This window comes from Myripristis murdjan, chromosome 3, assembly GCF_902150065.1.
Source record: "Myripristis murdjan chromosome 3, fMyrMur1.1, whole genome shotgun sequence".
Classification (NCBI taxonomy): Eukaryota; Metazoa; Chordata; class Actinopteri; order Holocentriformes; family Holocentridae; genus Myripristis; species Myripristis murdjan.
The window spans coordinates 36598363-36610862 of record NC_043982.1 but is presented as its reverse complement, the minus strand read 5'-3'; the positions used below and the strand labels follow the sequence as shown (position 1 = coordinate 36610862).

The 12500-nt window shown below is 43.0% G+C and overlaps 1 protein-coding gene across 1 annotated transcript in view; it reads right to left on the bottom strand.

Moving 5' to 3' along the window:
- ush2a (Usher syndrome 2A (autosomal recessive, mild)) overlaps positions 1–12500 on the bottom strand; it is a 277638-nt gene that overhangs the window by 113560 nt on the left and 151578 nt on the right. The window contains 4 exon segments of the mRNA XM_030046799.1: positions 1758–1846; positions 1991–2157; positions 2244–2413; positions 2581–3263. Of these exon segments, the coding sequence (XP_029902659.1) occupies positions 1758–1846; positions 1991–2157; positions 2244–2413; positions 2581–3263 (1109 nt within the window).

The following is a 12500-nucleotide window of genomic DNA, read 5'->3' as shown; positions in this document are numbered from 1 at the left end:
GCAATATTCAGTGTGAAAATGAATAAAGGCAAAAGAGGTATTGAGAATAAGGCGCTCAAAATCCTCTCTGTGCTGTCAAGGTCAGCTGGTAACCAGGAAGCAGCCCGCCTGTCCGTCCAATTAGCAACAACCAGGAAGGAACACTTTCCTTCTCAGGTCTCCGACCCCTAAAGCTGTGTTGCTGCGGAGATGACAGAGGCGTGTCTGAAATGATGACGGGCATTAGCATTTTTCTGCAGTTAGCATTAGCGCAGAGGTGTGAGTGTGTGTGCATGGGTATTTGTGTGTGTGTGTGTGTGTGTGTGTGTGTGCAGTATTGTTTCTGTGCCTGTGAGTGTGCGTCTCGGTTTCACAGAGAGGCCTTGATGTGGGATTAGCCAGTCTTGGCACTAAACTCTGGCCCCTCCTTCAAAATGGCCGACAGGAAGGAAGCTGCCTCAGACAGGGTCACAGCCCCTCCCATCTTCTGAAGGGGACCTTGAGTTGAGTGTGTTTCTTTCTCATTAAATCCAAAGAAGGAGAGGGAGAGAGAGAGAGATCAGTATGACATTGCTTTGTCTTCCCTACTCTTTTAAACTTGAGTGACTTGAGAGATTTTCATTGGAGTGTTTATATAATTAGAACTGAAATAAAGCCTTGTTTTGGGAACCCAATCTGGAATGGACACGTTACAGTAAAACACACCCCTAAACACTTTAAAGCAGGTGTTCTGTATTGTACATTTCTGGATCCCTTTCTGCTGTTTCATGGTCGGTTTTTCTTATTTCCAGGAAAACCTGGACAAATGTAGATGATATGCGCAGTCATACTGGAATATTTCCAGTGCAGCTACAAAAAAGGCTCTTTCCCCAATAGCAAATTTCCTTTGGCTTGGATGTGGCCCAAATAAAGAGCAAAGATGTGGCCCATTTACGGAAGCGAATGATGGCCCATATCTGGCCCAAGTATATGCAAGCTGTTTGAACCATAACATAGCCAGACCTCTACTAGCAAAGGAAATTTGCTATTGGGGTGGCAGTCACTTTTTGAATGTATGGCCAAAACAAAGTGGTTAGGATGTGGCCCTCATGTGTTTTGCCGTATCACATTTGCCAGTTACAAATCACATGTGGCCCAAAAATAAAATCTATTATCTGGGCCAAGTGCTTCAATTACAGAACTGTTCCAGAGGAGAAATTCCCTCCAATTTTGAAGGTATGGCCAAACCAACGTGGTTAGGATGTGGCCCTCATGTGTTTTGCCTTACCACATCTCAGCCAGAGGTGCCAGCTAGATGCCACATGTGGCCCAAAAGTCAATGCTATCAGGGTTAGACTCACCATTTTGCATTTTTGATCACAGAGGGAGAAATCCTTCATAGTGACAAGGATACAAATTCGTCCACCCACTGTAGCCTAAATAGACCAGAATGCAATGCAGCCACAAGATGTCTTCATGACTGGAGGCACTAACCCTACCTACAGTATATGTAAGAACCAAAACTAAAGGGAACAAGTGTAGGCAAATTCACTCACACACACACTGATTCCAAGATGGTGTTTGCAGTTTACATGCTTTCAGTTGCACTATCAACTACCAATACAAATGCACTATTAGTAGCAGCATGGTGGACATGGAGTACTCAGGACAAAATTGTCTTCCTTCATATATGTGTGTTTACAGCGTTCTCATGCTTTGGTCCTTTGTCAGCAGTCCGGGTCATCTGCCCTCTCTTTATTCCACTTGAGAAAACTTGGCTGAAACCCCACAGGTCTTACCTGGACTGACTCTGGCCCTTGGACGGTCACCCTCGGTGGATTGAGACCGGCTGGCCGAGAAGGTCTGGTGGTAATGTTGACCCAAGGTCCTGAGCGTAAGCATGCAATAATATACAGTTACACAATCTATTATAATATGTATAAAAATAATGTCATCAAAATATGTTAAGGAAGTGGTGTTTTCTGGATTAAATAAGTGATAATTTCAGTTAATTCCATCATTGTAGTCGTACCAGCAGTGTGGCCAGCCTGGGTGTTGGCCACCAGACGGTACTGGTAACTGGTCCAGGGGCTCAGGGCAGAGGAAGAGTCCAGGAAGGAGAGAGGGGGCGGGGCTGGAGGGAGATGGCCCACTGTGGAGATTTGATCAGTACCAGCCACTCTCCGCTCTACCAGCCACCTGTGTATGGCGACACACGGGAAAACATTACACACACCATTTTGTAATCACAGATCATGACTTGACTTTACATGATCGTCTCTCACCCTTCCAGTGGTCCATTGCTCCTCTCTGGTGCTCCCCAGGATAGGAGGACAGAGGTGGGGGTGTCAGAGTACAGGTGGGGAGCTGGGACCCCTTCAGGGGGAGCTGGGGGGGTGCGAAATTGCTGGGATGGCCCAGACACTGAACAACCCACATTGGTGCATGCTTCCACCTAGATGTTGGAAAACAATGTTAAACACACTCTGAAATGACTCTTATAATATTAAGTCACTATTCCTACAGCAGTGTATTATAATGTAATATAATGAATTTATTTAGCAAAATTGTTTTATAACACTGTAAGTAATATAATGTTCTCATCATAACAGGATAATGTACCTGTAGGCTGTAGCTCTGGTATGGCAGCAGGTTGAGGAAGGTGTAACTGGTGGTGTTACCAGGAACAGTTACTGACAGAGGGCTGGAACTGGAAACAACGCCATGGGTGAGGTCTTGGTTTGCATTATATATAATATTGGATCTGGTTGTGCTGGACAGTAAGGGGCCGGGGCCTAAGCTTGCACTGGTGATGCCGTTGGATTCAGTCGGGTGGATTGAGATGGAGCTGGGGCCGTGGCTTGTGTTGCTATCAGTGTTGGAACTGACTTGGTTGCCCTCTAAATTACCAGGCCTGGAGCTGGAGATGAGGGTAGTGAGCAAGTTGGAGGAAGTGCCCTGGATTGTGCTTGAGATGCCTGTGCTGATGGAAGACATGGGCACGGAGCTTGAATCTGGTGTAAGACTGGATGTTGTCCTGAGGTTAAGACCTGAGTTGAAGCCTGGAACGTTATTAGTACTAGTGCCAGGCAAGGGGCTGGGGCGAAGACCTGAGCTGGAGCTGAGGTTACTGCCGGGGCTAGAGAGAGGACTGGGGCTGGGAGCTGCGGCAATACTCGAGCCAGGGTGAAGATAGAGGGTGTAATTGGTTATGAGCCCATTTGGTTGGAAAGGAGGGAGCCAGGAAACTGTCACGCTACGAGGATGAATCCCCGATACAGCTGGGGCATCCACTGGTCCTGGACCTGGGGAGAGAGGGGCAGAGAGAGAAAGGAAGATGAGAGAGGGGAGATAGGGAAATTATTCATGTGTGTGTATGAGTGAAAGTGTTTAAAGAGATGAGAAAAGAGAGGAAGGAGGGATTTGGTCTAAGGAATTATTTGACAAGCAACGACAAGAATGACATCAGAAGGACAAAGAGTGATTTGGCCATCCCTACCCAAGGGATTAACACTGAACCTCTCTTCTCTCTATTCTCCCTCTCAAAAACACATTTTAACACGTACACACACACGCACACACACACACACACACACACACACACACACACACACACAGAGAGAGAGAGAGAGAGAGAGAGAGAGAGAGAGAGAGAGAGAGAGAGAGAGAGAGACTAAGTTCAAATTAGTTATTGGAGTGCCAGTGGCAAAGAAGATTGCATTTATGGATTTGTGTGTTTTTTTTCATGTGTTTGTGTGTGTTTCAATACGGCTGGGCAGTTCAAGAGGTTGAGTGTTGGTGATCTGGTCTTCCAAGTGTGATACATTCACTAACAGCAGGTTTGCAACCGCCCATTGTCTTTGCATGAGCTCACACACACACACACACACACACACACACACACACACATAGACATGAACACACAAATTCACATTGCAGATATACACAAATACACTCATGTATGCAAACACATACATGACTCATAATCACACACACACACACACACACACACACACACACACACACAGACACATGTACACACACACTCATGTACACTCCCAGTGAGTACTTAATGCACTATTGACTGATCAGCCAGAAGAATGAATGGCTCTTTTCTGTGATGATCCCCAACACAATATAACGGAAGATTTCCTGTCTTTTGCCCTCTAAATATCATTGACACATTTAGCTACTGTAAAAGTTTCCACTTATTAGTTTGCATGCTTTATCCACTTCCTGCCTCGGTTTTTCCAGCCTAAAGGGAATTACCCGGAAAACAAAAGTATCATACTCTTTTCATCTGCCACAAGGAATGTTTGCTTGTGAGAGACAAGCAGGAAGCTTTGTGCTACAATATGTCAACTTAATTTTATCTGAAGCAGGTATCAAAAGCCCATCTCAGGACAGATGCATTTCATCTACAGCATGCACACCTTGTAACAGATATATACATTATGTAGCAAAACCACCTATAAGTTAATTAATTGTTGGTATAATAAGATTTTTGAACAAAGACAGTGATTTCATCACCTCTCGGATGAAGAAAACACACAACTTGCTCTACATGGGGATACTTAATAAACAACAAACAAACTACACTAATGTGATGAGTAGGGGATAAATGGGTACATGTATATGTACACACATATGTAGAGACAATACTGAATGAATGAATGAATGAATGAATAAAAGAAGGAAGCAATGGAGAAGTGATGCTCAAGTTAAAGTTAAAGTTAGAAAAACACAATGTGGGGGCAAATACTAAAGCCAACTCGAAAAAGGGGGAATAATTTAAAGCTATGTAAAGAAGTATTATCTGCATTTTTGACAGTAAAATGACACCTTGCAATGTCAGAGTCATCACTCTAGGTCTTTCCACCATATAATTCATTACCAGCCTGTTGTTCCTGCCTGGTTAGAGCTTTCTAGATTTCTGTATCTGTCCTCTATTTCAGCATCTTGTTGCTATCAACTTCATTCAAAGCTCCTCTGAAACTTCACATTCTGCAGATAAATATATACACATTTCAGATCAGTCAGGCAAGTGCCTCTGCCCCTGCAAGAGGCAAGGCACAAAAAAGTTTATTCAAAGCTTACCTTATAGCTGAAAATCTGCAGTTTTACTTTTTCAAATGCAATCCAAGTAATCCAACAGTAGCCTTTCAGAGTAAAATATAGCCCTCATTTCCAATAATAAAAAAAAAAAATCCTTTAGTGTCAGTGTCTTTAAGCAAACTGATGGGAGTGGAGCAGCTCTGTGTGTTTCTGAAAAAATTTGTGTTTAGTCTAGCTTTAAGATACAAGTCTTTGCATCAACTCTTATGAAGAACGCATGGAAGACTGTTTTTGGCTACTGTTTCTGTTACTGTGGTTGATGGTTGGTGATGAACAGCCGTCTGTCCTAAACATGGTGAGGCACTCTGTGAAATTAAGGTTGTCGAGGTGACAGCCAGAGGAAAACGGCTATATGTTTTGCTATATGTCTTTGAAGGTCTTCAGCTGTTTGGTACAGCTACAGGATGCAGATTCTTGAACTCTATCATTTTAACCAAAAAAAAAAAAAAAAAAAAAAAAAAGGTTCTCAAAAATGTCTTGCAGGCAGTTTTTCAAACTTGGAGAGAGTGACTCCAATTAACTATGATAAAAACAAGGCTTGAGTGCATGAAGTGCAAAACTATTTGCGATACACAAAATAACTATGAACAATACAAATAGAAGATTACTAAGATAATAGTTATTAAAGTGTCAAACTGGGCGTGCGATGGCTAAACTGATATTTTTGGCTTGTGGCTTTTCTAAGTGTCTTTGTGGTCTCTCTTCTTGATTTTTCCTCTCTTGTTAACCTTTAAACTCTCTGGAAAAGTGAAAAGACAACGCCCAACATGCAGGAAATAGGTGAGAGGATGGTTGGCAGGGAGCCAAGGCAAAATGAGGTGGTTAAAGAAAAACAATGAAAAAGTCAGATGAAAAAACCAAGACAAAGTTGTAAAACTTTTTATCGTTTAGTAGGCATATTTTGGAATAAAAAAAATACTGGATGCTGTATTGGATCTGAAACAGCTACACTGTGGAATACCATACACCAAGGCCTTAGAGAAACTCAGAAAGGTTCAGTGGACACTTTTTAAACACAGCTGAAAATATGTCTGTTTACCTTGCATATAATTTGCACTACCTATACATTTTTTTCTTTTTCTTTTTAATTATATTTTTTCTATGTTGTTTTATACACATCTTATTGCTGACATTTAAAAATTTTAATGCCTGTGTATTAAAATTTGACTTATTTTGAAACACCTTTAACCTGCCTTTTATATTGTTTTGTTATTGTTTTGTCTTTTATTTACCCTTTTCCTTTTCCAGTGCTAACAAGCTGTTGCTGTTACTACTCTTTGTTGAAGCTAATGGATATAAGGTGCAGTTGAGGTGTCAGTCAAACAGGGTAGGATAAATCAAATCTGAGGTCGTGTTTTCACTGGATTGCTATTTTTCCCTCCACAGCAAAACTGCAAATTTGAGTCAGGAACAAAACAACCAACAGGCCTCTCTCTGAATAGAGAGGGCATCAGGTTTTCACAGTTTCACAATGCTTTCTACACCCAATGATGAGAATAAATGCCATGTTAAAAAATTACATAATTTAGTTTACCATCCATTTAAGGAGAGAAACAGATTTTATTTAATGGGACAGGCGGAGGGGCAGGATTGTTCAAAAACGCTTTTTTAAGTGCTGCCTCCCTCCCGTCTCTGTTTTTCCTTCTGTTTTCCCCTCCCCTTGTGTTTTGCTTGTTGGTCTGTCTTCCTTGTTTGTAGGCTGGGTGTGGCTGGCTCATTGTCCTCATCCCCTTCACCTGCCTCCTCACACACACCTGGTTCTCATCCGCCTGATCATCTCCACTCTGCTACAGACGCCCACTCTTCGCCAGTTTGTTGTGTTCCATGTGTGGTAACGTCCCGGCTCTCTCTGCTAGCATTTTGCTATTCTGTTTTTGCTTCGTGTTTTTGACTCCTGACTTTTTTCCCGTGCCTTCAGACCCTGTCTGTCCATCCGAACCCTGCCTGCCACGTCCAGCCTCCCCGCTGGATCTCCGTCTTACTGTTGTTGTTTGTTGCCACCTATTTTGTATTAAAGGACCTTGTTTGTGAAACCGAGTTCCGCATTGTGGGTTCAGTTCATTTGAAGCCTCGGCTTAACAGTTTTAGGGTTTAATTGGTTGAAATTTGTACTTATGCCTACAAGGGCAGCATGAGGTCATTAAAGATATCCTGTTTTCCAGGAAGCAGAAGTCATAATTCATTTAATGTTGCATTTAAAGTTACAAAAAAGGCAAAATGTGTGTTAGGGACCTCCGCACTGCATGTTCATGTTCAGTGCAATTCTCACTTCCCTGTAGCGTCCTAAATTCTTATGTCTACAACTCAAAATGATCCTCACAAGCATAGTATCACAACCATGCATGAAAACACACACACACATAAAATAACACACAAAAACACACACACACTTATGCATATACTTACACATCCACATGTAGGGACGTACATACACACTCACGCCTGGTCAGAGTGATATTCCACCCCAAGGTAGCTCATTTAAAGGTAATGCCTCCAACCCGTCATTTACATCCCACTGTACCGCTCCATAATGGTCACACACACACATGCAAGTGCACACACATATTCACACACACACTCACACACAAACACAGAGACATGTGCATACATGATTATGCAAGAGCACACACTCAAACACATTTACACACATGCTCACACACATAGACACACACACATTTGCTCTCAACACACACACACACACACACACACGCGCACACACACACACACACACACGCACACACACACACACACACACACACACACACACACCCAATCTCACGTGCCCACACCCACAGTGATGCGGTATAGCAGTAATGGTGCTGTGTGAAGGGCAGGCAGATCAAGGTGACTGAGCGGACTGAGGGAGCGTGCTGCGTCGCTAAGTGCTACCGCTAACCGCTAACGGCTTCCCCAGATGGCACTGTGTGTGTGTGTGTGTGTGAGAGTGTGTGTGTGTGTGTGTGAGAGAGAGAGAGAGAGAGTGAAAATGGGAGAGAGAAGATGAGTGGCTGAGAGTATGTGTGCATGATCGTGTGCAAGAAAAAATGTGTGTGTGAGTGTATGAGTGTATGCAAGTATGTGCTCACATGAGAGTGTGTGAGTGTGTGTGTGTGTGTGTGTGTGTGTTGCAGACTAATAGGCCTTAGTTCCCACAGACTGCGATACTAACTCACTGTCAGTGACTCACCTAGGATTTTTTGTTAAAACTGCTGATTTCCGCTGAGATGAAGAACCTGACACCGGCTGTCGTCCCTCTTCCACCGGCTTGAACTGAAGTTTGCAAATATGTTCTGATGTTGCCAGCTCATCCCCAAATTTGACCAGACTGCAAGATATCACTAAAGCCATGGTGACAGATATCCCAAAACATCCCCAATGTGTCTGGGAATGGGCTTTTGGTTTCAGATAACAGAAACAAAATAGTTTCTGTTTTTATCTTTGCTTCATTGGCGCGGAATTAATAAAATCTGGACGCTGATGTCCAGTGTTTCAGAGGCTGACTCAGTGTGCGCACGATTCTCCAATGCAGAACTGTAAATGCTCACAATGGCCACAACAGTGCCGGTACCGAGACAGTTCAACGTTTAATCTGACCTGTCCCTTGTTTGCATGTTACTGTGAACCCCAGTGGTTCACCTGGTAGGGTGTGTATCACATATTAGGGCTCAGTCCTTAGTTCAAGTCCCGCTCAGGAACTTTGCTGCATGTCATCCCTCCTCTTCCCTTCCCCTGCCTGTCCTGTCTCTCTCTAATGTCACTATCCAATAAAGCAGAAAGTATTTTAAAAAAACATAATACATGATAATAAATATGGGTGCTGTATATGTTATACTTTGGAACATGCAAATCAGCTGGACAGGCTGTAGTTTATGGAATAAAGTTGTCTATTTTTGACATTTTGAAACTCTAAAAAGCCCTACCCACAGACTGTTGAAGGCTGTGGAGTCATGCTACAGAGATACAGTTAACTCCTTGTGTGTTGTATACACAACAACATTATTTTTGTGTGAACTGTTCCTTTAATAAATGTTATGTTATAGTCCTTTTTTTTTTTTTTAGCAAATATTTTTTGCTGTGTCTACATGTCTAATGACATCATGAGACTGATAACACCACAGGAGGCCTGGGTTCACTTTACTAATGCACACACACACACACACACACACACACACACACACACACACACACACACAGTATATAGGCTACAGTGAGACGGCACAGAGGTAGGCAGGCAGGCAGGGAGGTAGGCAGGCACACACACACTCTCACTCTCTCTCTCTCTCTCTCTCTCTCGCTCTCTCTCTCACTCTTTCCATCTCCCACACAAATAAACAACAGAATAAAACTGGTGATGTAAAGCTTGGTTGGTTTTACAGATCACAAATAGCCCCACCATCAAACCATCCACCACACCCCCACCCCCTTCTCCCTCTGCTTCTCTTCCTCCCTTCCTGTCTCTGACCCTTCCCTCCCTCACTCTACCCTCATGCCTACCATCTTTCTTTCTCTCCCTCACTCTCTCTTTGTGCCCTGCTCTCTCTCTCTCTCTCTCTCTCTCTCTCTCTCTCTCTCTCTCTCTCTCTCTCTCTCTCTCTCTCTCTCCCCTCTCTCTCTCCAGTCTCCCTGCTAAATAAACAATGCAGAGAGTTGACCTTTTGGGTTAACAGGTTTTTATGCTAGCTCTACTCAGCACTCACACTGATTCAATTACCAGCAAAGGTCCACCAAACCCCACGAATAACCAAGGAGCCTGTCTGCATGTCTGTCTGCACGCCTGTCTGTCTGCCCATCTTTCTTCATAGAGGCTTGGATGGCTGCTCTACCTGTTTGTCTAATTAGACATGCCGCATCGGCCTGTCTGCTCCACTGTCGATCTGTCTCTCTGGTCAGACATAAATCAAGATGTCTCTCTGGTCCAACAACAACAGACGTGTGAAGAGACAGACAGGCGGGATGACAGTTATACACACAGAAAGTCCCAAACTGTAAATAATTACCACAACTCAACCCAGTCACCTTGATACGGCCCCCCCAACCACCCAAAATAACCTCCTTTGTTACCTCCTATTCTTCCCTCCCCCTGTAACCCCTCTCCCCTCTAAGTGTTGAGTGTTATTTAGGCTTTACTGGCGCGTGTTAAATTCTGCAATTTGAAGGGCTGTTAAGTTTTTCAATTGAAATTTTCATTTAAGATGCAGGTGATGCTTTTTTTCACCTCGTTTTTTATTTTACTGATGCTTTACTGCTCTCCGGATAGGAGGGAACGAACACAACGCTGAGGGAACACGCAGCAACCGCCCGCCCAACTCCATTCATCTCTCTTTCTCTGCCCCCCCACCTCGCTTTCTCTCCGTCAATATGCTCCTCATCTCTCCCTCCAAACCTCTTTTTTCCTTCTCCTCACCCTGAACCCTGCCTTTTCTATCCCTCTCCCTGTCCCTCCCTTTCTCTCTCTCTGTATCCCTCTCCCCTGCCCCCACCTCATTTTCTGTCTTGTCTTCCTTCTCTCTCTCTCTCTCTCTCTCTCTCTCTTCATCCCTCCATATACACCTCCCTTCCTCCCTCCCTCACTCCCACCCTTCTCTCCTGTAAACCACAGTAGCAGAAGGCTAAAACAGGAGTGCGGGGCCACCAAGCCTTAAATCACATTTATAAGGATTTGGTTAGCATAGTAATAACACAATCTACTGACAAGGACTGGGAGAGGGGGAGGAGGAAGGAAAAGTGTGTGTGTGTGTGTGTGTGTGTGCATTATGTAGATGCTTGTGCGCCTTTGTGTGTATGGAGGTGTAGGGAAGGGCCCATCTGTGTGTGTTAATGTGTGTATTTTCGTGTGTATCCATGTGAAGAGAGAAGGAAAGGTATTATTTTTAGCCTAGACAAGAGTCCTCGGTGTATATATGTATGGTTGTGTGCTTACAGTATGTGTGTGTGTGTGTGTGTGTGTGTGTGTGTGCGCGTGCGTGTGTGTGAGTGTGTGTGAGTGTGTGTGTCTGTGAATGCCTGGGCTTTTGAAGGTGAACCGAGGCTCCTAAGAGTCATAATGAGGACAAACGCTGAGCTTTACTGTTACCGAGACGCTTATAGCGTGGTGACAAAACGTGACAAGCAATACGGCGAGCGTTTACACTGCGTTTGATATATTCAAGATTATTTAATGTCATTTCTGCTTTAGAACATGCCGACGAAGGCCAAAGAGAGGGCGGCACGGTAAGGCACGGCAAAGGTCATGACTTGGATCTGTGCATGTAAAATCACAAGTACATGAAATGTGCCTTAACATGTTGAGACATTAAAAATATGGTGATACCTTCAAAAATGTCAAGCAAACACAGTCATTAATATCATCCTGGCTATTTGGAGGCTATAGGGGTGTAAAAATTCGCTGTAAATTCTGCCAATTCAGCTGAATTGATCTGCTAAAGTAAATAAATAGAATGCATCACTATGACTTTGTCTCGAATCAGTATGAAACGCTTTGAATCAAATATAAAAAATAATGTTAAATCTTTTTTTTTATACATTTGAGAAGAAAAAGGATAGTGTTGCTGAAAGTTTATTTAATGTTTCTGAAATGTTGGCTAAAGGTAGCGTACTGAATCGAATCGCTTACTTGAATCGTAGTTTTCAAACTCAAACTGAATCGTTCAGAAAAGGAAAGAACAGCTGAATTGAATCGCCCGTAAGTGAACTGTAAATTGATTTTGACTGATGTTGAGCCAAACAGCCCTTAGAGACTTACTGATTTACTTTATCATAGGAAACTGTTCCACGTATCCAACATAGCCTGCATTTATAGTTTAAGAACGTGAAGAAAAATGCTCATTGTAACTGCTGAATAAACACTTTTTTTTTTTTTTTTTTTAACAAAGATGGCGATTTCCCCCCCGGTACTACTGTACATAAAACAGAAAAAAACTATTTGTATTCATGTAAATGCTGAATGTCGAATTCATGTAAATTCATGTGCAGTTTCTGGGTGTGTAATAGTGTTCATAAAATATTCCTGTCCTTGATATGCTAAATAACGAAGGGACTGGGCTCACATTACTTCAATGCTCCCTTCAGTGAGATGGGCTAAAATCACTGTGTTTTAACCGAACAAAATACCAGGGAAATAAGGTAGAATATTGTTTTATTCATGCACTCACTCATTCATTAAATAACATGAATTCTATGTGTTGTGTCATTACCTCTGCCATTTTTCCCTGTCTCTTTTTTCTCCCTCACTCACTTCCTTCCTCGCTATCAGATCTCTCTGCTAAGTTCATTTTGGTAGAACAGTGCTCTTTTAATATGCCTCTCTCTCTCTCACTCACACACACACACACACACACAAACTAAAATCACTGAACTATGATCATTCTGGAAAGGGCTTCAGTCAGATTCTCTCATACACCTTCACACACACACACACACACACACAG